Here is a 22,655-nt window from a genome sequence, read left to right as displayed (position 1 = left end):
GGGGGGGGGGGGCAAATGAGGACAGTGTAAGATCAAGTTGATTACATCCAACCATGCCGCGGACCCTAATTGGCGAGCGTGACAGTGTGCTGAGCTTGTCATCTCCAATCATTAGGCACGTCAGGAGATCCATCAGATGCTCCGGCTAATTAGGAGAACGCTAATGAAGCTGGCAAAACAACTCCTCTTTTTAGACGGCTGAATGCGCGCCGTCGCCGGGGTTGGAAGTGTGTTTGCGTGTTTGTGTTTGCGTGTGGAGGATGGGAGAGTGGAGACAAATGTGTGGGATCACCAGACGGGAAGAATGGAGAAAGATGTGTGACGTAGAATGAACGGGTTACATCCTCTTTGCTCGTGCACTGTATGCAAAGAGTTGGCCGTGTGTGACGCCACGTTGGAGTGCGTCTATGCGCGGCGACCGATTAAGACCACATGAGAAGCTCCAAATGAGCAGATTCAAAAAGAGGCCGCTCGGTAAACACGCTGACCTTTAACCGGATTTACGAGTTTGTGTCGTTTTTAGCAAATTTGATGGTTGAGTGAATCAGCGAAGCCCGGCGTGATCTGCCTGCCGTCTTTGACCGCAAAACCCTCGAGGACTGCTTAAGTTTTCCGGCTGCAGGATAGGGAGACAGAATCAGTGACATGAAAGAGAAAGAAAGCTGGGGGAAAAAAACTAAGGTTGTGGTGTGCTCTGCCCCCTCCCAAGTTCCCAATCAAGGCCTATCATTTGCCATCCTCCCATAACTCTTGCCATCACTCCGGCGCAATCAATTTGTCACCACTCTTTGTGTGCCATGCAGTTCTCCTCAACCTTATAACTTGCAGCTGTGAGCGAGGGAGGGAGGGAGGGAGGGAGTAGGGAGGAGGAGGAATGAAGGGTAAAAAAACAAAACAAAGAAAATAGGAAGCTGCCAATAGTCTAAAGTCAAACTCGTCCTTCGCCTGCCTCGCGTTTGTTCTCGTCCGCTCATCAAAGAAATAAATGCCTCATTTTCTCTGCCGGCGCACTTCCTCGCTCAGTCCGGCTGAATAAAAAGTTGTCTCGCTGTGCATCAATCCATCCATCCATCCGTCTGTCTGTCTGTCTGTCCACCCATTCCTTCACCCCCACCCATTGTGTCCATTAGGGCTAAAACATTTTGATCAAGTAAGGCCCTGGGCTGAGAATATATAAGACTCTCTCTCTATCTGTGTGTGTGTGTCCTAGCCTCTGATTGACCATTAGGGCCATTGATGAATGTGGCTGTCAGAGGGCAGACAATTAAATCAAATATGAAACAAAGTCTCTCTGATGGGCCCTTCTGATGGAGCAAAACAGTCTTCCGCTTCACGATTAGGCTAATAGTTACATTTTTCATACCACTCTACGTGTGTGTGTGTGTGTGCGGCGAGAAGTATCGCATGCTTGTTTATATGCACTATAAAGTCATTGCAGCATGTCCTCCCAGCATGCACCGCTGCACATTTGTAATTGCCTGCGCGTGCTGGTTTGGCTGTGAGCGCATTCGGAGTCCGGATTTGCTTAAGAGAGAAAGAAAAGTTGCAAAAAGAGTGTGCTGAAGGTAAAAAGGGCTTACGGTGAGATGTTAAAGGTCGTACATGAATCATTACTAATTCCCTTTAATAAACAGGAATGGTAATTTAGTGTTTCAATGCCATGTTTGCTACAAGTCCAAAGCTACAGTAAAAAAATTAGGTTGGAAAATTCGAGCTTGAGTGCAAATTATTGGCGTCGTAAATGATCTGATGAGAACACCGAAACTCTCCCTCCACTTCAATGAGAAACATAAAATAAATGCCGAGAGCGGTTCATTATCCTCGTCAAGTCTGAGGAGAATGGGGGAGGGCAGGAGGGGTAGGGGTAAGAAATCAAAGCTAATAAAAGTGTGTGTGTGTGTGTGTGTGGGGGGGGGGGGGAGATAGATACAACAACAAAAAAACGCAATTAAATGACGTTGTTAATGGCGAGAACTTTGTGAGGGCCAGACGCGACTTCGGCAGGCCCCTCGGAGCGAGAGTTGAAGGCAGGGGGGGGGGGGGGGGGGGTGATTTATTGACACTTATCGGGAATGAACAGATCAAAGGCTCGGCCAGATGACAGGCGATCAATCAGGCGTCAAATCAAAGATGGCAATTGTCCATTAAAGCTCTCTTCCAGTATGCACTCCCTCCTCCGGGGCGGTGAAATAATCTTTAGACGAGGAGAAAAGTATTTTTTCCCGGAAACTGGGGGGGGGGGGAGAAAGATAAATTAGAGAAAGAAAACAGTCCCGGACCCTGATGAGTAAAAAACAAAGGTGGTAAACGGCTCGAAAAGAGGTTGCTGTATTAGAGTACAAAAGTGACAAAGAACAAGAACAAAAGGTCCCTAAAGCCCAATGTTGTGAAGCAGAAGACATCCCAAATTCCTGCGGCAAACGTGACGTGCAACAGCATCACCGGCAGACAGTCGAACACAGACGATATTAAGGGATGCAAATGGTTCAGTGACAGAAAGACGCTGATCACGCAAGGCAAATGTCCACTTCCTTGTACTCTGTCAGGGATGTTTTCAGAGCTCAATCTGACTCTGAGATAATCAGAAGGCATCGGAGGCCTCGGTGACGGTCAGCTGACCCCTACAGGGCTCCACCAAGCCCCCCCATCCACACACACCCTCGATTCTACAGTCAAAATGTATGTAGTGGAGGAGGCGCAGCGAAGGACCAGAAAAGAGATAAGAGACGTTGTGAACGGCCGAGTTTTCTGAGGCGAAAGGAGAGAGAAATGAAGAATGGAAAAGGAGGAGAATGAAAAGAAGGAGGCTTTTTCACACGCCGACACTCTTTTCTAGGACGCGTGCAAACCGCTATGCCGAGGTTGACCTGTGACCTTTCTTTTCAGAGTGCAATAAGATGACTGCTCTAACTACCGGGTGGTGTAAAAGCATCCAGACCCTCTTTTTCCTTCTGACACGGGTGATTGAAGAAATATTGAATAATTTGAACAATAACAATAATTCGCAGTATTGATTAATCTTCCTTTATGCGTCCGGTTTGTGTATAATAAATCAGGAAATGGCGAAAAAAACAGTTTTCCAAAGCCTCGGGTGTCTGGTTTTGTCCAAACAGCAGTTCAAAAAGCCACCCAGATTCAATTGGCAGCGACACACAGCAGAGACGAGCAGCAGAGACGAGCAGAACATAGCTGCGTTTAAGTGGCTGCAAAACTGCATGTGTTAGACATTTGACTCAAATGACGAGAGACAAATTAGAATTGTTTCTGTTGATCGATTGACCAACTCGTCCTTGCGGCTCTACTGCAGACCACCAAAGGAACGACTTTGTTTACAAACACTTCAATAACAACAACAACAACAAAAGAAAGAAAAATGTGGAGTTCAGAGTCTGTGGGATTCCAAGAAAAACTGATATTGTGTAAAAGCAGAGGTATGGGGTTGATATTGCACTTCCACTGATTACAACAAGAGGAATTGTGACAGAGGTGATGGAACATGTCTAGTATGTGAAGGCAAAACAAAAGTTGTGTTGAGGGCACTGGAGCTGTGAAAAGTACCTCCAGAGTGCGAGATGTTTGCCCTTTCCTTGTTAGTTCACAGTAGCCCCCCACAACAGAGGGGGTGAGGGAAATAATAGTGAAAAGAAACTGAATGAGGGGGTCAAAATAGAGAGAGGGTGAAAGAGGAAAGAGAGAGAGAGAGAGTGAGAGAGAGAGAGAGAGAGAGAGAGAGAGGGGGAGGTAAACTGCATTCAAACCATAGCCAGCCCGTACCTGATGCGCGCCGAGGCGCCTCCTGCTTCCTCCGCGGCATGTCGGCTTCAGGGGCCCCGGCAGGGCGCTCTTCTCTGGCCCTGCTGTGTCGATGCTGCCCGGAAGGGTTCCGCGGAGCTTTGATACAACCCCCCACCCCCCCACCCCCCCTGGATGCGCTCTCAGGGCTTCCACATAGATCGGGGTGTGGGTGTGTGTGTAAGGAGGAGGAGGGTGTGCAGTTTGGTAATTGGTAATAAAGAAGAAGACGGTGATGAAAAAATGAAAATAAAAATAGAGAGACTGGTGGAAATTCAGCGCGACTCCTCCGGCTGGATGCTCCTCTCCGTCGGTCGCTCTGTGTCGCTCTCTCTCGCCCCGCTCCACGCTCCGACTTGGATGGACGCGGTGGGGGCTTGAACAGAGGGTGGGGGGGGGGTGCTTTTCCGTAGAAAAAAAAACAAGAACACGGAGTTTTTTTTTCTTCTTTTTTTAAAAAGCGCCTCGTGTCTCCGTGTGATCCCCTCTACTTGGCGTCGGAGGCTGCAACAGGCTCGAAGCTTGAAGGGGTAGGGGGAGAGAGGGAGGGAAGAAAAACCAAACGATCGCGTCAGTCAAAAACCAGAACCAAAAAAAAAAGTCCGCAAAACAAGGGGACAACAACACATCAAGAGCTGACACAACTGAAGCCCTGCGCCTCCTTCTACGGTTCAACCTCTCCGCCGCTGATCGGCGTCACGTAGCTCCCCGTCTCTCTCACCCTCTCTCTCTCTCTCTCTGCCTCTCTTACACCTCTCTCTCTCTCTCGCGCTCTCTCTCTCTTTCTCTCTGTCAGTCACTGCCTCGTTCCGTCCCCGTTTACCCCCCCCCCCCCCTTTCCCTGCACGAGCGGGCTAATCAGAAGCTCTGTGCTTATTCTGCTTTTGAAATGTGCGTCAGTCGTACTGCAGATGGATCTAAGGAGCGCTATACATGGGCAGAATATGGACGCATGGTAGCCCGTCACAAACGCACACATATATGTGTATACAGTATCATTCACAAGCACGCGGGCACGGCTGACAGCGTGATCTGAACGGACATGCATACTTACTTTACGGGCTGATCCTCCGCCGCGCTATCCATGAGGTTTTTCCGCTTTTCTTTCTTTCTTGTTTTCCCCTCCCGGCAATCACGCGCAATTCAAAACCAAGAGGTGGTGGACCAGCCGAAACGTGCCTGAAACCATCTCATAAAAATCCATTCGGCTCTCGCAAGTCCTGTTGGTTGTTAGGAGGGGATGTAAAAAAGAAAAATAATGAAAAAAAGAAAAGCAACATGAAGCTTTTTCTTTCAGTTTGTTATTCTCAGAGAAAAGAGGAGGAGGTGACGACCGGGTACTGGTCACCCAACACGCTGCCCTGCTTGCCTGCCTGGTGCGGAGCTACGATATTTCGTAGTTGCTTTGAAAAAACAAAAAATCCGCTGAGGGGCAAGTCACAACGTCGGTGTGTGTGTGCGTGTGAGTGCGCGCGTGTGCGCCGCGCGTCGCTGCAACTGCGCGCGCGCGTCAGTGTGTGTGACCGAATCGATGAGATACGCGCTTGATTGGGTCTCCCTTGTTGTAATAATGTACATGAGGAGGAGGAGGAGGAGGAGGGGACGGGCTCAGGCTGCTCCCATGCATGCAGGCTGGCTGGAGCTGCACGGATCAGCCGAGCTCGAGCGCCTTTCTGACAAACACTTTGTTTGGCCGCCAATGGTACTTTTTTTTTTCCTTCGTTTTTCTTTTTCTTTTCTTCGCGTGGCCCGATAGGAGCTATTTAAATCAGCCACGCGGCGAATCAGACGTGTCTCCCCCTACACGCTCTCTTTCCCGTGACCAGAGAACCAGAGAGGCGCAAAAAAAACTCACCAAAGCGCAGTCCCTTTCTATTTGGCACTGAATGGAATAAAGTCGTTTTTGCTTTTCTTCACAGGTAAGATCAGAATCATCCAGATGTAGGTTATTCAAACATTTTCTGGAGATGCCGTTGCTCCCCTTTTCTCTCTCGCAGTGAGGAATAAAAAGTTTTTTGGATTCAACTGAGTTTGGTGAAGTGGATGAAAAAAAAATTATTCTCCTATATCTTTTTCAGGCAAATCCTCGGGGTGAAGACAAAAGGGTGGACGGATTCTTGAAGAAGGGAGTTGAATGACGAGGGAGAGCGACGCAGGGTGAGTCGCCAAAATCGTTCTGTCTGTCTCTTACCTCCCGTCTCCCTCTGCGCCAGATGTGGTGCTGCCGCCGCCTCGCCTCTCGCGCCGGAGAAACGGCTCTTTTTCCTCGGATCCTCAGCCTCTCTCTCTCCGCGCGCCGCTCCTCGGGTAAACCGGGGGGGGGGGGGGGGGGGGGGGAGTCCTTTCTTTCCCTCCTCCGTTTACCGGGGCTCGGTGGAAGGATTTGGTGATTCGGTGACTCTCCGCCGATCCGAGGATGTTTTCGCCCTAATCTCGCCGCGACTGTGTGCGCCGCTCCACCACTGCGTGCCGTTAGATCCGCCCAAGCATCTGTCCGTCTTTCCATTGGCGCATCCATCAGTGTCACACACACACACACACACACACACACACACACACACACCGCTGCCGTGCGCACATTCCTTGCGATGCTACAACCCCCCCCCCCCCCCCCTCCCATCACGGTGTGCACTCACACATACCGCTCATTCACACACGCAGACACACACACACATGCGCGCGCGCCCCGTGCTCGTCGGCGATGGAGAGCTCTCTCTCCTCTCCGTCTGATTGACACAGCCCACTTTCTTAAAAGCCCGTCGCGCGAGCGCACTGCGCTTTTGTGCGACATTTTCTTTCCAGAATAGGAGTCCGAGTGTTGTTTTTAGCTTTTGTTATTGGTTTTTTTTTTACCTCTCGCGGCGCCAGCACTTTATTCTTCTTCCTAAAAATCTACAAGAACAGAGAAATAAAATATAAATACTTTCTCAGTATAAATCACGAGGCTGGGCTGGGTTTTCGGCGTGTTACTCTCAAATGAAAAACACTTAAATTTGCTTTGAAATATAACTATGTTTTTTGAGACGAAAGCACGTGAAACGTGTCTACCTAATAACCAAGATGTTTACCTGTTAAGTGGCCAGGCAAATGCTCATAATCTCATTACATTTGTTTACGGTATGGATTAAGTTAAATTGAAGAGGTCGCTTCCCAACGTCCATCCAACACTGAGTGTCTAAATGTTTATCATTGAATAAGTCTAAAAACAGTTTTTTTACAAGTCAAATGAAATATAATTTCGGTAGTTCTACCGTGTGTTTTTATTGATAGTATTATTAATTGTAAGACAATAGGTTTGATCATAAATTGCTATTGTCATTTGACAAATCCTGGCTGAAAGAGTACCGCGCATTGTACTCTCTAATGGGGATGTAGACATACAGACGTGACCCATTACACGCCTACCTTTAGCGAGTGAGAGAGAGAGAGAAGGAGGGAGAGGGGGAGCGATAGAAAGGCTTCGATTTATACGGATGCAAACACATGAATACCAAAACTAAAAAACAAATAGCCTGTTATGACACAATTAATTCTTTCTCCTCTTTGAAGTCGTATAATCCAACAATGTAAAGCATTATATACTCTGATGGACCTAGAGATGTATACCAGTCTGGAGGAGAACTGGGTTTAGGTAGAACACATTATAGATTAAATAAAAAGAAGCGTCACAGTTCCTGATGTGCCAGATGCGTGCGCGGGGATTTGATTCAATATGCGCTTTTTTATTGGGGGGCATAATTAGGCTTTTAACTTGCACGGTTGGTGCTTTAGGAGTTGTATTCCTTTTTAACCATTCATGTGTGAAATACAATCACGACGCAAAACTGCTGTTGAGACTCGTGCACGAGTACGACTCGCGAAAACAACAGTATGGATATTATATTTAACGTAATTAAAAGCCAGCAATGAGTTTCTGTCGCTGCCATGTAGTTAAATCATTGTGCTTGACTTGCATGGTTATTATTTTCACATGTCCATCACCAAATCTTACGAACCCAAAACAAAGTCATAATATTCGTTTGAACGTTAACAATCATTCTGACTGAATTAAAGTCAGTTTTTCTTATTTTTTACACAACATTATACGTGCAGTGTGTGTGTGTGTGTGTGTGTGTGTGTGTGTGTGAGAGAGAGAGAGAGACTGATCATTAATCTCTGCTTCATGTTATTAAAACATTTTCATAAAACTTTCCAAAACACGTAATCTTGTAAAAGCCACGTATTGAATGCAGCATTGTGATTAAGCACTAAGAAAGCAAAAACACTAAATGTAATAATTCAGTGTTTCAAAGCAGATACAGCGGATCATCGCTGATATTAGCCGAACCCTTCAATGTTTGGAAACTGCCTGGAACCGTCGAAGTTTGTAGATTAGGGGACCTGCGGTACAATTCTGGGTGAGGTAACGCAGTTAAGACCCCACTCAATCATTCTCTCCTGGATATTTTTTTCTTTTCATTTTCTGATTATTGTGAAAGAGAACAAAACGTTCTGTCTATGGCGCAAATATGTTTTTTACGCACCACGCAGAGCTAATTTTCATGTTTTTCTTTTTTTAAATAAACTACATGAGCACATCACCACCATTTAATTCGTGTCCTGTTTGTACCACAGAAGAAAAAAAACTACTGCATTACAAAAATATTAACAATTGTGCATTCTCGTCAGTAGGCCTATTTTATTGGATACATATATCACACTATCACGTCGTCCTCACTGATACAAAACTCTGATTTCATTGAACTATCTCGCCTTTGCTTGCTCGCAACATTTAAGTTCTGATGATATGAGCAGATTTACTTCTTCCCTCTAAAAACTATGTGCTTCATATGGAAAAAAACAATCCGCGGTGACATTAGAGTTCACTGGAAGTATACAGGACGCGGACTCTATGAAGGAATAACCGCGTGTATGACTCATATATGATGCTCTATTTAAAGGACATGTGTGGGGGGGAGGGGGTGAAGTTAATCATGAACAATTATTATATTGATTCCACGAACAGTTAAAGAGAGGAATGTAGCTTTAAACGTGCCATCAGCGTGAGTACACGCACACACTCGCCGAGTGTGTGTGTGTGTGTGTGTGTGTGTGTGTGTGTGTGCCGAGGGGGGCTGTGATGAGGGAATCGGACTTCGCCTCTGCCCTTCTGCCACTGCCGTCTTTACGCACCAGTCGGAGCTTCCAAAACCCCTCTCCACGGACGCACGGCTGGGCACGGCTTTGGCACTGGACTGGGTGAGTCCAAACTCGATCCTGTCCGTTTTTATTATTGAGGTTATTTATAATGAGCAGCCGAGAGGAAGCTCACTCAGTGAGTGATCACCTGAGCACAGGACCGCACGAGAATATTCCATGATTGTTTTTGAAGATGTTATTTTGGTGATCTAAGACACACAATTTATCACATGGATGCATCATGAGAATAATATATATTTTTTAGGTTTTTTTCATATACATTGTTCCTAGAAATATAACCAGCAAGTGCGGCTTTTAAAAGTTCCAATGCCATATTCTATTAGCTGCAGGGACTTTGTTACAGTCCAGATTAGGCTTTAGTGTATATCCGCCGCCCCCCTTCCTCAAAACGCAAATAGAAGCGGTGGGGTTCAGTAGAAACAGGGGGAGGTTTAGAGCACAACTACTGTGATTTATCTCAGAGCCACACCACACTACACCATCCGCGATTTTTTCGGAGTTTCTTTCGGATTTTTTTTCTTCTTCTTCTACAGTGATCACGTTGGCGTGGAGCACTGGCTTCACGGCACACTGGTTTCTAGTAGACTGGATAAAGAGCCAGGAGGGGGGGGTGGCAGTTTGCAGAGCAGCTTGGAAAAAAAACGCGCATGATTTTTTTTTTTTTTATAACAACCATAAACAATCAAAGCCCCTGAATCCTTTCATCCGCTCTCGACAGGAGACGGACGTGTGACAGTAACTGATGATTGCTGATAAAGTAGTGCGTATGTCATCAAAGTAGCTTGCACATACATTGTTATAATGGAAGCTCGCTTGAGTAATGTTCTTGTAAACAAATCATTTACTATGATAATGCATCTAAAACGCTCTATAATTTATATGAGGAAAAATACAAAGTAATAGGCGGTTCTCCTTCTGAGTCAAAATATATTCTGTCACAAAGTAGAGTTAATGTTAATAAGAAAAACAATAAATATTGTCTCTATTAAGCTGAGCAGGCTGAGAGGAGAAGTCCACAAGAATACTTTAAACTTCTTTATTTTTAAAAGTTGTTTTTTTCCTTCACAGAAATCTGCTTTTCATCACCCTGTTTTGGGATTCTCTTCCTCTCAGCCTAAGGCCGTGCCTGTGGCTGTTTGGCCACAACCTTCCTGCCTTTTCCCACCTCAATTTGAGACTGACTTTTTTATTATGTAGTGTTAAGGTTTCGTTGATATCGCAGTGGCCTTCTCCCAAAACTGTCTGTTTGAAAAAAAAAAGAAAATAACCTATTTGCATGGACAGAGAGAGAGAAAGAGAAAGAAAGAAAAAAAGGAGGCCAGGGTTGGACTCTCCTCAAATAACCTTAAAAGTTACAAAGTCCCACCAAAAAACAACACAATGCATTGACGAGAGAAGCTGAAAGAGATTGAGTGGATGCTCTCTTTCTGTTTCTCTCTCTCTCTCTCTCCCCCCAGTGTCCCCCCCCTCTCCCCTACCTTGTTGGGTGTGCTGCAGAGCTGGCAGGGTTGAGAGGGCAAGTGCTGACCGGCCCTCTTTCTTTCTCTGTCTGCTGTTACTAGGTCACCACACACACACACACACACACACACACACACACACACACACATGCACACACGCCTCTCCTTGCGGTCAGTGTTGCCACCAGGGAGAGGGGTAATTTAAGCCCTCCTTGATGTAGCCTATTCATCACTGTCCTGTGGTCCATGCTTCAAAATTAAAGTCTGATCTACAAAGTTAGAGTGAAATGAGACAATAAATAAAATAAAATTGTCAGAGGTCACCGAGGTCCAGGTCCTGTCAAAACACGATGCCGCGGATCAGCTGAGCTGGTATGAGGTGCTTTAATTATTTTTTTTCGATATTGCGTGGGTTGGGATTTTTTTTTGTTTTTTAAGTGGAAAAAGTCAAATTAGCAGAATAACTTGTTGGGAAGCCTGGTGGGTCAGTCCCCAGAAACTTGTATGTCCAGTATTCCTCACTGATGCCTCATTAGCATAGCATGATTCAGGAGATTTATGTGTGAACTATTTAACTAAGACCACATTTAGTTCCTATGATGTTATAAACTGGTTAAAAAAACAGACATTGGTTACACAGACAAAATGGACAACATGATCATACGATGTCTCACTATGATCATGATAATGACATCGAAGCACCCGGTTTATGCCGACATTATCGTCTTCATTTCATTAAAATACAGCTAATCATATTGCAAAAAGAAAAGTATCAGTAAAAAGTCAGGTTTTAGGATGAATGGAAACAAAGTCAAATGTTACTGACTTGTGTTTTATTGGACATGACTCCTCATCGTTTGTGTTCCCACAGTATATGGAAAATAATGAACCAGTTTTTAGTTTTTTCTTTCAAATATTTCTTTTTTTAAATCATCTTCTGACTTTGTTAAAACCCAATAGGCAGAAAAGTACTTCACTTTGTAGTTACTCCTTTCCTTTTCGCACATTTAACAAAGGACTAAAATGACCATGAAATATTATTATTACACCAAATAAGGGAACGTGGTATGTGCTGCATGCTTATTATATCGATACAGATATCGGAGCGATACTGACTCAAATAGCTATTCAATTCAATTCTGTGTTTACGTCTGCTTACACGTGAGCGTACTGCAGCACGTCATTAGTCAGCAGCACGCAGGTAGACGGCACAGCTGAGAGAGCTAACAACAAAACACGTCGGCTGTTTGGAGGTATTCAATGCTTGTTTGCTTTTAATAATAAACAACATTCATGTTGATGTATATATTTGTTACATTCTGTTTTACAAAGTGAGGAGAGCAACATCTAAGTCGAGCCTGATGTTTCCTTACACATAAACAGAATGAGCCCAGTCACTTGCACACAGTGAGGCATGCAACATGTCATCAGTTCAAACTCATATTCATTAGCAATTCTTATAAAATGAGCAAAAGTCATCCAGCTAGTGAACTAAACTAACTTAACTGAACGTGTTGGTGAATTAAAGGTGCAGTGAAACGACAATGGCAGCACCTTTTAGCTCCCTTCATCCTGCTTTGTTAGAGCAGCATGTGGAGGACGACGGAGAAATGACACGACGGCCATGTGCATTTTGGCGAATATATCCACACACCTGAGGCCCATGAATCGCTCCTCTGGCTTCTGCAACTATCAAGCTAACGGAGCCAAAGGGTCGTCTGGTTGTGTAATTTGATTGGACAAATTGATATACGGCCCTAAATCCAATAATGGGACATGAAAAAATATGTTTTAAGACAAAAGGGACGAATTTTGCTCAAACTAAATGCTCAAAAATGCCCTTTTTTAACATATTTAACACACACACACACACACACACACACACACACAAGCGAGACAGGCAGAACAGGATAAGAAGAGTGCATTTTTTATTTCACAGTGTCTTTAAGTGAGAAGCACAAACAGTGTGTTTTAAGTTATACAATAGTCATAAACCGTAAAGTAGATTCACAGGCTCCGGTAGTTTTAGTTTGAGTATTTCTTGGGAAAATGTTTGCGTCTCATGTCTGATGCAAGTCTGATGAGTTACATTGTTTATCAGCGTACAGTGTGACGGCGCGCCGCTGAGTGAGTCACTGCTTCCTCCTCACAGTGTACATGTGTGTGTGTGTGTGTGTGTGTGTGTGTGTGTGTGTGTGCAGAAACCACGCTGACAGCTGCAGCTCATTACAGGCACTATTACTGATGGGGACTGCTGGGGGAAATTCCTTCTTCCACAGAGCAAACCACCCTGTTTACCACACACACACAAACACACACACACACACACACACAGACACACACACACACACTTACAGGTCTCGCTTATTCATAAACCAGAGCTGCAACATCTGTAACTGAAGCAACCCAAAAAAATCAAACAGATACATTTACTAAACATTTACTCCTTAGTGAAGAATGAAGAAAAAGGAAGCTATCGTCTGTAAAAGGAGATGGCACAGATGTCCTCCTTCCAGTTGCAAGAGAATGGACGACATCCCTCACCTGTGCAAGAAGTGTACTCTTCTACATGTAGTATTAGTAAGTTGTGTGGGTGAGGGTTCACATAAACACACACACACACACACACACACACACACACACACACACACACACAGCCACAGGGTGAGCAAACTTAAGAGGAGATGAGATCACCGGAGGACTCTAAGCCCTTCTAAATTGGCAAACAGCCGCGTCACACACACACTCAGCCAGAGTATACAGTGTCCAGTGACGTTAATGAGAGGGCTGAAAGCCAGACACACATGTGCTCGAGTCATTAGGGAGGACTTCATAGCTACACTTCAGGCCACTACACTCCATTACTGTACTTCACTGGTTACACTGCTTGAAAATAGTGGTTTCTCAAAGTCAGGTCCAGGGACCACCAGGGCTCCTTGGAGAGCCTCTGGGAGTTCCTTGCTAAATTAAAAGAAGAAAAAGACCAGTTACCTGCTTTTCTTTATCTCATTTACAGTATTTGAAGCACTATGTTGTTAGAATACAAGGGGCACTATCTTCACAATCTCCCCTTGCCATTGCTCTATCAAGAAACATTCATAGTTCAGACAAAGCACTGTTTCGTATGAATTAGTTATTTTTCCTGTTAGTATTTGTGGTATAGTGGCAGTGTTTGTAATGGCAGTCTCTCTAGTAGTTTAATTATTAGTTACACTTGTAGGAGGTGAGCTCTTCTATTTGGCTTTTGAATTAAACTGAGAACCTTCTAACCACAAATGAATGAACGTCAACGGAGGATGCAAACAAACAGATGTCGCATTTAAACAATTGTGCACTACACGCAGCCCACACAGCCTGGTCTCCCAATTATTTTTCGTGGGGGAACGTATCATCTCCCAGATTATGTTTTCTGATGTATCACAAATACATTTCTCATCAAAGTCCACATAGGGAAGCGGTCAGGGTGGATAGGTGGGTCAAACAAACACAGGACTTTCACCCAGGAGATCACCGTTAATGTCCCTCATGAAACAACATCAATGATGACTTACGACCGTGACTTAAATAATGGAATAAATGTGTTTATTTAAAGCAAACGCACCGAGTACTTTTGTTACCTAAACATAACCAAGTAGTTCAGTTGCGTATTTGTTGTTTTCTTAAACGTTTAACGTTAACAGAGACGGCCCATTATTCCGAAACCCCAATAGTCCGAAAAATGTCCCACTGGACCGAAAGCTCATTTACTTTTTTGCTCCTTCTACTAATTGTTCTACCTTCTCTATGGTACCTAAATAACCTAATAATAACCTAAATCAAGCTTTGGCCATACAGTCAATACTTATTAAGAATACCAGTTCATTGTTGGTTTTGGTTGTTTTATGGCAAAGATAATAATAATAAAATTAATTCACACAAGCATTATCATTTAACAATCCGGTCTCCAAAAAATGACTTTCCTGTTCAACTAAACTGCATTCTCAATTATGTTTAGAAGGAATCATATTTCCTCCCGGCTTACAGTTGCAGTTTTAAACATGTGATTAACGTCTAAGTTAGGAGGGAGGGATGGTTTGGAGAGGCTCTACCATCCTCACGTTGAACATTATAATAAAAGCAGCCCGTTCTAATTTACGAGGCTGATTTATGTAACAGATACATCACAGCATGGAGTGGACCATCTTTCTATCTCTCTCTTTCTCTGGTCGCGACAGTAGAGAGACACAGCACAACATTATTAGCTTATGGCAGAAATATGCTTTGTAATAAATCTTTGGAGCCTAAATATATTTTTTTGATTTACATAACTTACGTCTTACTGTTGAAAATGACAGATAACGACCTCTAGTTCTGTTTTTGTCTATATGCTGATAATACACAAATTGTTTCGTCATGCTCTGCACCTCGTAGAAGCCATCAAAAGGAAATTAAATAAAACATATTTATTATGACTTAAATCCATTCAAATAATCTAAAATTGCATCCATGTGTTTTGTTGAAGTAAACAACAAAACACTTATTTAAAAAAAAATAAAACAGAAACAGAAACACTGCCAGTATTTACTCTGGGTACCAGTGATGACTTAGTCAAACAAATGTGTTTTTCAGCATCACTGTAATGCCAGGAGCCGAGGTTAGACTTTCGATGAACCAATGATAACTGTTACAAATGATGCATCACCTTGAGTGAACTTATTTTCTCTGGAAAAGTGACAAATAATGTGGGTTAGCCCAAACAACATTCACACACATGTTAAAATGTCTCAACCTTTGAAACAGAATATTTCACTGCATCTCTACTCAGACCCATTATTGATGAAAACGATGTCCCTTAATGTGTGAATTGAAAGTCAGCGCTTGGCCATCAAAGCCAATGTGTGACTGAAATTAGGATATCTTAATAAAAGTTACTTCTCGTTCTTTTGGGAGTTTTCCCTCAAAAGTCAGCAACGCGTGTCAATTTCTGCTTGTTACACGCATACAGTCCTTTTAAAATAAACTTATGACTTCACAGGAAACAGCTTTATAGTTTAGGAAAAGATTGTGAAATACTTAGTGAAATACTTACATTGATTAGAAACTTGTGGTACGTTAAAATCAAACTAATCCGGGAGGGAATATATTTCCCTCGAAATGTAATGGACAATGTAGTTTTGTTCCCTAAGAAAATACTGGAAATAATAAATAAATAATAATAGTTGTTTTTTTACAGAGTAAACAGAATACAATTTAAGATTATTGGGATAGAAAAGTCATCTATTTCATGTATTCATTTGATTTCCTTTCATTGGCTTACAAGGCGTGCAGCATGGCAGTCAATGGGTGTATCGTCAGCATAAAGACAAAAACCAGTGGTCCTTATTTGTCATTTGCAACTGTTAGACATGGGTTGAGAAAATCCTAAAAAACATTCAGTCTCCAAAGATTTATAATAAGCATATTCTGCCATAACCTAATAATGCCGTGCTCCGTCTCCCTTCTGTCATGACCAGAAAAAGCAAGAGACAGAGAGATGGTCCACTCCATGCTGTGATGTATCTGTTGCATTAATCAGCCTCTTAAATTGGAACGGGCTGCTTTTATTAATTATGTTCAACGTGAGGATAAAGCCTCACCCAACCATCCCTCCCTCCTCATTTAGACACACAAATCACTTCCAGAAAGAAAAAAAGACATTAGAGAGAGAGACAGAGAGAGCTTCATTACAAGTAAATGAAAAGAGAAAACGAGACGATGCCAAAGGGAATGCAGTGAAGGAATGACAGCAGGTATTCAGAAGTTACACAACGGTGTTTGAAGGGTAATGGAGTCACGGTGGCATCTCTGGCTTTTAACAAAATAATCTAAGATTAGTGAAAAAAGAGTGGTGCTCTGGCGGTCCAGTACTAAACCAGAGCAGAGGGAGCTTTCGGGCCTAACACCTCATAGAGAGCGAGGTTTCCAAGCGCCTCCCCCTAATGTATTGGTTGAGCAAACATCATCTTTGCTGCTAGCGCAACCGTTAGCATTGCGGCTAGTGCCTTTTGCTGCTCCTTCTGGTGGTGGTGGGACACCAACGGAGTATCTTTCAGAATAAAAAAGCTTGCGATTGTGGGACATTTATAATAGTGCTGTTTAGAAATGTGTCGTGATTGCTTTCCTTTTTTTTTCATTTTCGTTTAGCGTAGCCACTTAGCTGATGCCTGTGTATTTTAAATTTGTCTGAAAATGATTCAATAAATGATCAAATTTGATGACACTGCATCACTGTGGATTACTCCACTGTGATTCGGAGGGGGGGGGGGGGTGTGCTGTATATCGTATCAACAGTAATTGTTTGCATCTCTTCCAGTAAATCAAATAGATTTCCTCTATATTAATTTCCAGAAGAGATGCAAACAGGTATAAAATGAACTGACCAGTGCCATACATTGGGGGGAGGCAAGTGGGGGGGTTGGGCTTATACAATACAAGCTGAGATATCCTGCCAAACCAGCATCAGCAGGGTGGCTTAGCTCCTCATGTAGACAGTCTGACTCAATCTGGAAGTAATCAATTGTCTCACCGGTCAGTTATGGTGGAGATACACCAAATCCGTTGACATATGTGAACTTGGCGGAGCCCATTAATTTCTAAAGAGAGCTGGACGCGCGCTACATGATGGATACGACAAGGCAAGTTGACTGACTAATCGCTGTATCTAAATTTGCATAATTTACGACCCAACTTCAATTTAATGCCAATTAGGTCCATCCATCACAAGGCAGCAGGCCCGCGAAACTCAGATCAAATAGCCAAACTAAGCAGCGCTGATCAAAAATTAAGCAATATTCTGTTACTGCAACGCATCTTTTTAGAAACATAGTTTAAGCAGTTTAGCAGTACAATGACAAAGTTTGGGACCCGGCCACCATGTTGAAAATAGTCAAGCCAGAGCCAAGCCTAGCCCACCCGCCTAAACCTTTTGGAGTTCCGTCGCGTCTATCTGTTTGTTAGCCGGACTCAGTGTAACTCCACCATTAGGCTTTTATTTTTATGAAAACCTGCACATGACTGGAACAAAGTCTGTATGAGGGCTTGTTTTGTAAAAACGGGTAAACACTAGGTATTTCTCTTTAAGTAGCAGCTGTTGGAGTTCAGTAAAACACAAAAACAAAATACACGAGGCAATTAGGACCATGTGCCAGAGACAATGCGTGCCCCAGGGCACACGCATGTTTCAGAGTTGCCACCCCACACGACGATAACCTGGTGGGTTTGCAGCGACACAGTTTAGTGACGAATCAACTACAGACCTACAGTCTGAGCACAACGAGCAGAGTGTAAGGAACAACCAAAAACCTTGGCACGCACACCTGAGCTGTACACGCAAGACATGCACGCCACAGTGAAGCATGGAGGAGATCAATGGAAGCTACATCCAGTACAGTTTGGAGTCTGAATATTTAGAGGAATAAAAAGCTGTCTTTCAGATTTTGGGGAATCTGATGGTCTGTTAGGCCATTACTAATATTGGGGGGGGGACACATTTCCATATTTCATATATTGGAGGACATGTGACACTGAGGCGATTAAATGGATACCAATATACCAATTTTTTTTATAGTGGCTGCTTTATCAAGTACTGATATTAGTTCAAATCTAGGGTTCAGATTGAAATTTGCAGTCACTCAGGCCCCTGTAAAATAGCAGAATAACAGTAATGATAGTCATGGTAAGGAGTCATATAATAAATCTGTTGTAAAAAAAAACAGGAATAAATTAAATCCTTTAAAATTAGTATAAAAATGTGTCTTATGACACACTTGGCTCTTGTTAGCTTTACTAATCTCACATATATTTGTGTAATTGTAATTTTTTATATATTAAACCAGTACTTAATCAAAGATGATACAAGTATTTAAATCAATTATGAGTACTAGCAAGCACAAAAGGCTGTCTCCCTTTGGTATTCTTTGCCATGCTTGCAGTAGTTCTTTGTGTACAGTACAACAGCTGGTACTTAAAGGAGCCAAGTCGAGTCAGGTCAAATCGAGTGTTCAGGTTCGTAGTGCTGAACGGTCGGAGAGCACACAAAACACATTACTCAAGTCGCATACACTCTCTCGGCGGTTGTAAATTAAACAGCAACTCACTTTTGTTTTAAAATGAGTTGCCACACTTGTGAGATTAGACGTTAACGATAGACTAGGATGACTTCATTCTTGATACGGACACCAGCACAGTCACCCCCACTCACATGTACACGGCTGTACAAGCACCATAGGTGTTTTCAACAGGATGGGAGACAAAAATGTCAGCGCTTAGTACTCCTAACTTATAGAGTGCAACTTTCAACCCCACGGACAGCACCTCGACTGATGAAAAATGATGTTTCATCTTCGAGCAACTGCCAAAAGAAAGTATATTTGAAAACTGTACGATGCAATATAAAACACAAAGATATTATAATATAATTATTGATTGTCAGATACCTTTTAAAACAAAAAAACAACATATTTGTCAACAAAACGGTACAACTATGCTTTTGGTCTATAACATTACAGGCTAAAACATAGAAATGACTTCGCCTCCCGAACTGCCCGTTTGAGCCACAGAAGTAGCGGTGGATGGCAAACAAATCAGTGTTAAATTCATACGCATGTTGAATTATTTAAATTTATTATGAGTGGGACAAAACAAGATAAACGTATATGTGAACACATTGAAAACAAGTAAAATATTATTTCTATTTTAATTGTGGACAATTTAGTAGTGAATGTTGAGTACAATGTTATCAGAACCAATGTGTAAAGTGATACAACTACAATTCATGACATAATAAATACAACATAATAATACAACATATTGGCCACACACATGGGGAAAAAAGGAAGTTATCAGATATCAATGTGTTAATGTTACAATACAGTGCTGAAAAGATGGTTTCTTTTTTGAGAGGTTTAGATGGATATGGTAAGAAATTTCCCCAAATTAGCTCTTTGAACTTGCTACTATTAGCATCTTCACCATGATTCTGTGTATTACGATATTGCTGGCTACATACAAACATAGCACTGGGTTACAGAAACACTCGGGATGAAACGCTGTATGTTTCAGGATGTATGGCGAGTGCGTGGGAGCCACTCCACACTGAGTTTCGGTGGATACAAATCACGGGCCGATACTCACGTGTCACGTCAGCGGGAGCTGAGCCCAAAGCCACTTCAGCTGCACCCGGTGTTTATCTTACTGTGACATTCTCCCCGCTGTTATGCCAGGGCCCCCCTCCTCCACCCCACCGCTACCCTGTGTGAGATACCTGCTGAATGGAAAGAGAGATGGATGAATTTAATGGTGGTAGAGAGATATAGAGGAAGAGAAGCGGGGGAAGAGAGAGAGAGAGGATGAGCTCACATTCGTCCTCTGTGACAATGCTGATGGTGTCTCACTTATGAGAGGCCCTGATGTGACACAAGGGGAAGAAGAGGAAGTTTGGTTCTGCATACACATGCAAAACTGTTTCTGTGCAAGGAAAAAAGCTAAGCTTGTGTATGTTTCTATATTAGTATTATTAGTAAAGTATTAATCGTGGGTTGTAAAAATGTTTAAGGTTAGTAGTGAGGGATGTAGAAATCAATTTCAAGGTCTTCACGAATATCTGGTAAGTGTTCACGACCAGTGCAAAAGGTTCATACAGAAAGTATCTTTTTAAATGTTCATAGTCAATTTATTTCCTTTTCTTTTCCTACAATATTAGCCTCACGGCAACCAAAGCATGATTAATGCATCTTTGGGAACTTGAGGGTTTGGGAACGAGTTGATTAAATGTAAAAAAAAAAAAAAAAAGGATTTAAGGATACGTTGACTTGTTCAATATTAAGCCCGAAACAAACTGAAGGAGCTAACTGTGTGAGAAATGGACGGAGTCATTGTGATGTTCAACTGTTGGTTTAGCGACTACCGCTATGAAGCCTCGAGTTCTGGATTTTGGCCGTCGCCATCTTGTTTCTTTGGAACCAGAAGTGGGACGGGAAGGTGGAGTTAAGTACAACTGAACGCTGAAAAAGAGACCAAAATGTTACAATTAACCTTTATGAACTGAAAACACGCTGTGAAAGGGTTAAAGTTGGATGGAACCATCATTTACTAAATGAACATCATGCTGTATTGAAGAAGACTTCAAACTAGAGATTGAGACCATAAACTCATGTTTACAATGTTCACTGAGGTAATAAATCAAGAGAGAAGTAGTCATTTTCTCATAGACTTCTATACAACCAGACTTCTTTTTGTAAACGGAGTCGCCGCCCCCTGCTGGCCATTAGAGAGAGTGTGAGTTTAGGGCACTTCTGCATAGCTTTACTTTTTCAGTCCCGGAGGTTACCGATTGCGTTACAGGAGGGGAATATGATTCTGCATACGTAAAACACACTGACTGTGTGTGTGTGTGTGTGTGTGTGTGTGTGTGTGTGTGTGTACGGCGTCTTTTTTATGTTAATATTTGTGTAGGTTTTGAATCACTATTAGATTATGATAAGATTTAAGGTAAGTATTAAGGGATGTCAGAAATCAACCTAAGTAATTTCAAGGTCTTCACAAAATGTCACCGTCAATGTATTTCCTTTTTACTTTTTCCTGCAGTATTAGCTTCATGGCAACTAAAGCATGATCAACTCTTCTTCAGGCAACTCAAAGTGCTTACTGGGAGGTTTGGGAAAGATTGGTTATGATTAAATATAAAAAAAGTCGAGGCTTCAAAGACTTTTTCAATATTAAGCCAAAAAAAAAAAGCTATAGGAGCTAAACAAAAAATGTTACAAATATAATAAACAGTACATCAAGCTGGGTTTTACTCAGACTACTCCAGAGGTAATTGTTTGGATCCTCTCTGACGGAAGACTCGCAGTGTCAGACTTTGAAAGCCCCTGCTCCAAGGCATACATGTGGTGACAAAAAGAAATACCGAAAGAGTGGAGAAACGACAGCAACTGCCATTTCCCACTCTCCTCTAAAGATGCGTTCTCCTCGTGTCCAGTTTTCAGCTATTATTTCCTGTTTCCTACTGGTACAGGCCTACTCACCTTCGTCTCTCGTACCAGATGCTTCACTTCCCGGCCCTTGTGTGTCTCCCACCAGTGTGGTCGTCGGCCCCGCCCTCATTGTTTTCACCTGTCCCTCGTTAGCCCTGCTGTCACCTGTCCCTCGTTATCAGCCTCCTTCCATTGCGTATTCAGCCTGTGTGCTCCCCTTCGTCTGTACCCGTTCGTCTTTTCAGTTTTAGTGAGCGTCACAGACTTTTCCTTCCTGGTGACTTTTCCAAAGTTTTTCAGATCACTCTTTGGTACTTTCACTTGGATGTAGCCCAGTGTTTTTTTTTAGATACCTTTGCCTGTTTCTGGACTGACTTCCACTTTACCGAACCCTTGTTGTTCAGTAAAGACTGCACATTGCACCTGATCTGTGTTAAATACAGATGCCTCCACTGCTCCACTGAATGTTTTGATGAGGAGGAACATATGCTACTGTATGGCCTTTGCAGTCACCTATGGGGCTTGTTCTTCATCATCATCATCATAACCAAATATCTTTTGGAAGAATGCCGTTTGTCCCCCCAGTCGAGCAGAGACTTGTAGAATCTATTGCAAGGAGCACTGAAGCTCTCTCCAACGCTTCACTTAAAGTTGCCTTTTCCTTATAATTTGTTACCAACACAAATTTAACAAACTAAGACATATATTATGTATTTGTGGGAAAAAGGTTTAAGTATAAGTTAAAGTGTCATAAAATCCCACCATTCCTTAAGAGAAACATAGATCTCTATTTAGATACACGCTCTCTTTTTAGTGAGCTATACTTTTCTTCACACAAATCTGTGTAAATGTATTTTTACATATTAAACGACCACTTGATCATACCAGAGCCTCTCTGCTGATAAAAAAAGGAAGGTGAAGCTGTGTGCTCGTGGTTCAGGACCTTTTTTATGAGTCATTCAAATGTGGTATTGGGAAATGAATTCATAATTTTGAAACATTAAAAGAGAGAACATATTTTTTCTGCCAATGATGCGAACATCAAGTCCAAGCGAACTATCTCATAAAATTCTAAAAACTATGTATATTCACAAAGAAAACAACGGTGGTCCTCTGCTTAGACAGGGAGTCACACAGTATATGTATATATATACATACATATATGTATATATATACATACATATATATATATATATATATATATATATATATA

The 22,655-nt window shown here is 42.7% G+C and overlaps 1 protein-coding gene and 1 long non-coding RNA gene across 2 annotated transcripts in view; one reads left to right on the top strand and one right to left on the bottom strand.

Annotated features, from left to right (window-relative positions):
• tshz3b (teashirt zinc finger homeobox 3b) overlaps window positions 1-6,114 on the bottom strand; it is a 42,460-nt gene extending 36,346 nt beyond the window's left edge. Inside the window, exons 1-2 of the mRNA XM_031846696.1 lie at window positions 4,847-6,114; window positions 3,775-4,313 (exon numbers count right to left, since the gene is read on the bottom strand). Of these exons, the coding sequence (XP_031702556.1) occupies window positions 3,775-3,814 (40 nt within the window). The 5' untranslated portion in view covers window positions 3,815-4,313; window positions 4,847-6,114. The remainder of the gene's footprint in view (window positions 1-3,774; window positions 4,314-4,846) is intronic.
• LOC116383120 (uncharacterized) overlaps window positions 5,258-22,655 on the top strand; it is a 28,386-nt gene continuing 10,988 nt past the window's right edge. The window contains exons 1-2 of the long non-coding RNA XR_004212755.1: window positions 5,258-5,711; window positions 5,871-5,949. This is a non-coding gene — a long non-coding RNA (uncharacterized LOC116383120). The remainder of the gene's footprint in view (window positions 5,712-5,870; window positions 5,950-22,655) is intronic.

Source organism: Anarrhichthys ocellatus, unplaced genomic scaffold, assembly GCF_004355925.1.
Source record: "Anarrhichthys ocellatus isolate YVR2014 unplaced genomic scaffold, GSC_Weel_1.0 scaffold6, whole genome shotgun sequence".
Classification (NCBI taxonomy): Eukaryota; Metazoa; Chordata; class Actinopteri; order Perciformes; family Anarhichadidae; genus Anarrhichthys; species Anarrhichthys ocellatus.
Note: the sequence above shows the minus strand (reverse complement) of the source record. Positions and strands in the feature narration are given on the sequence as shown.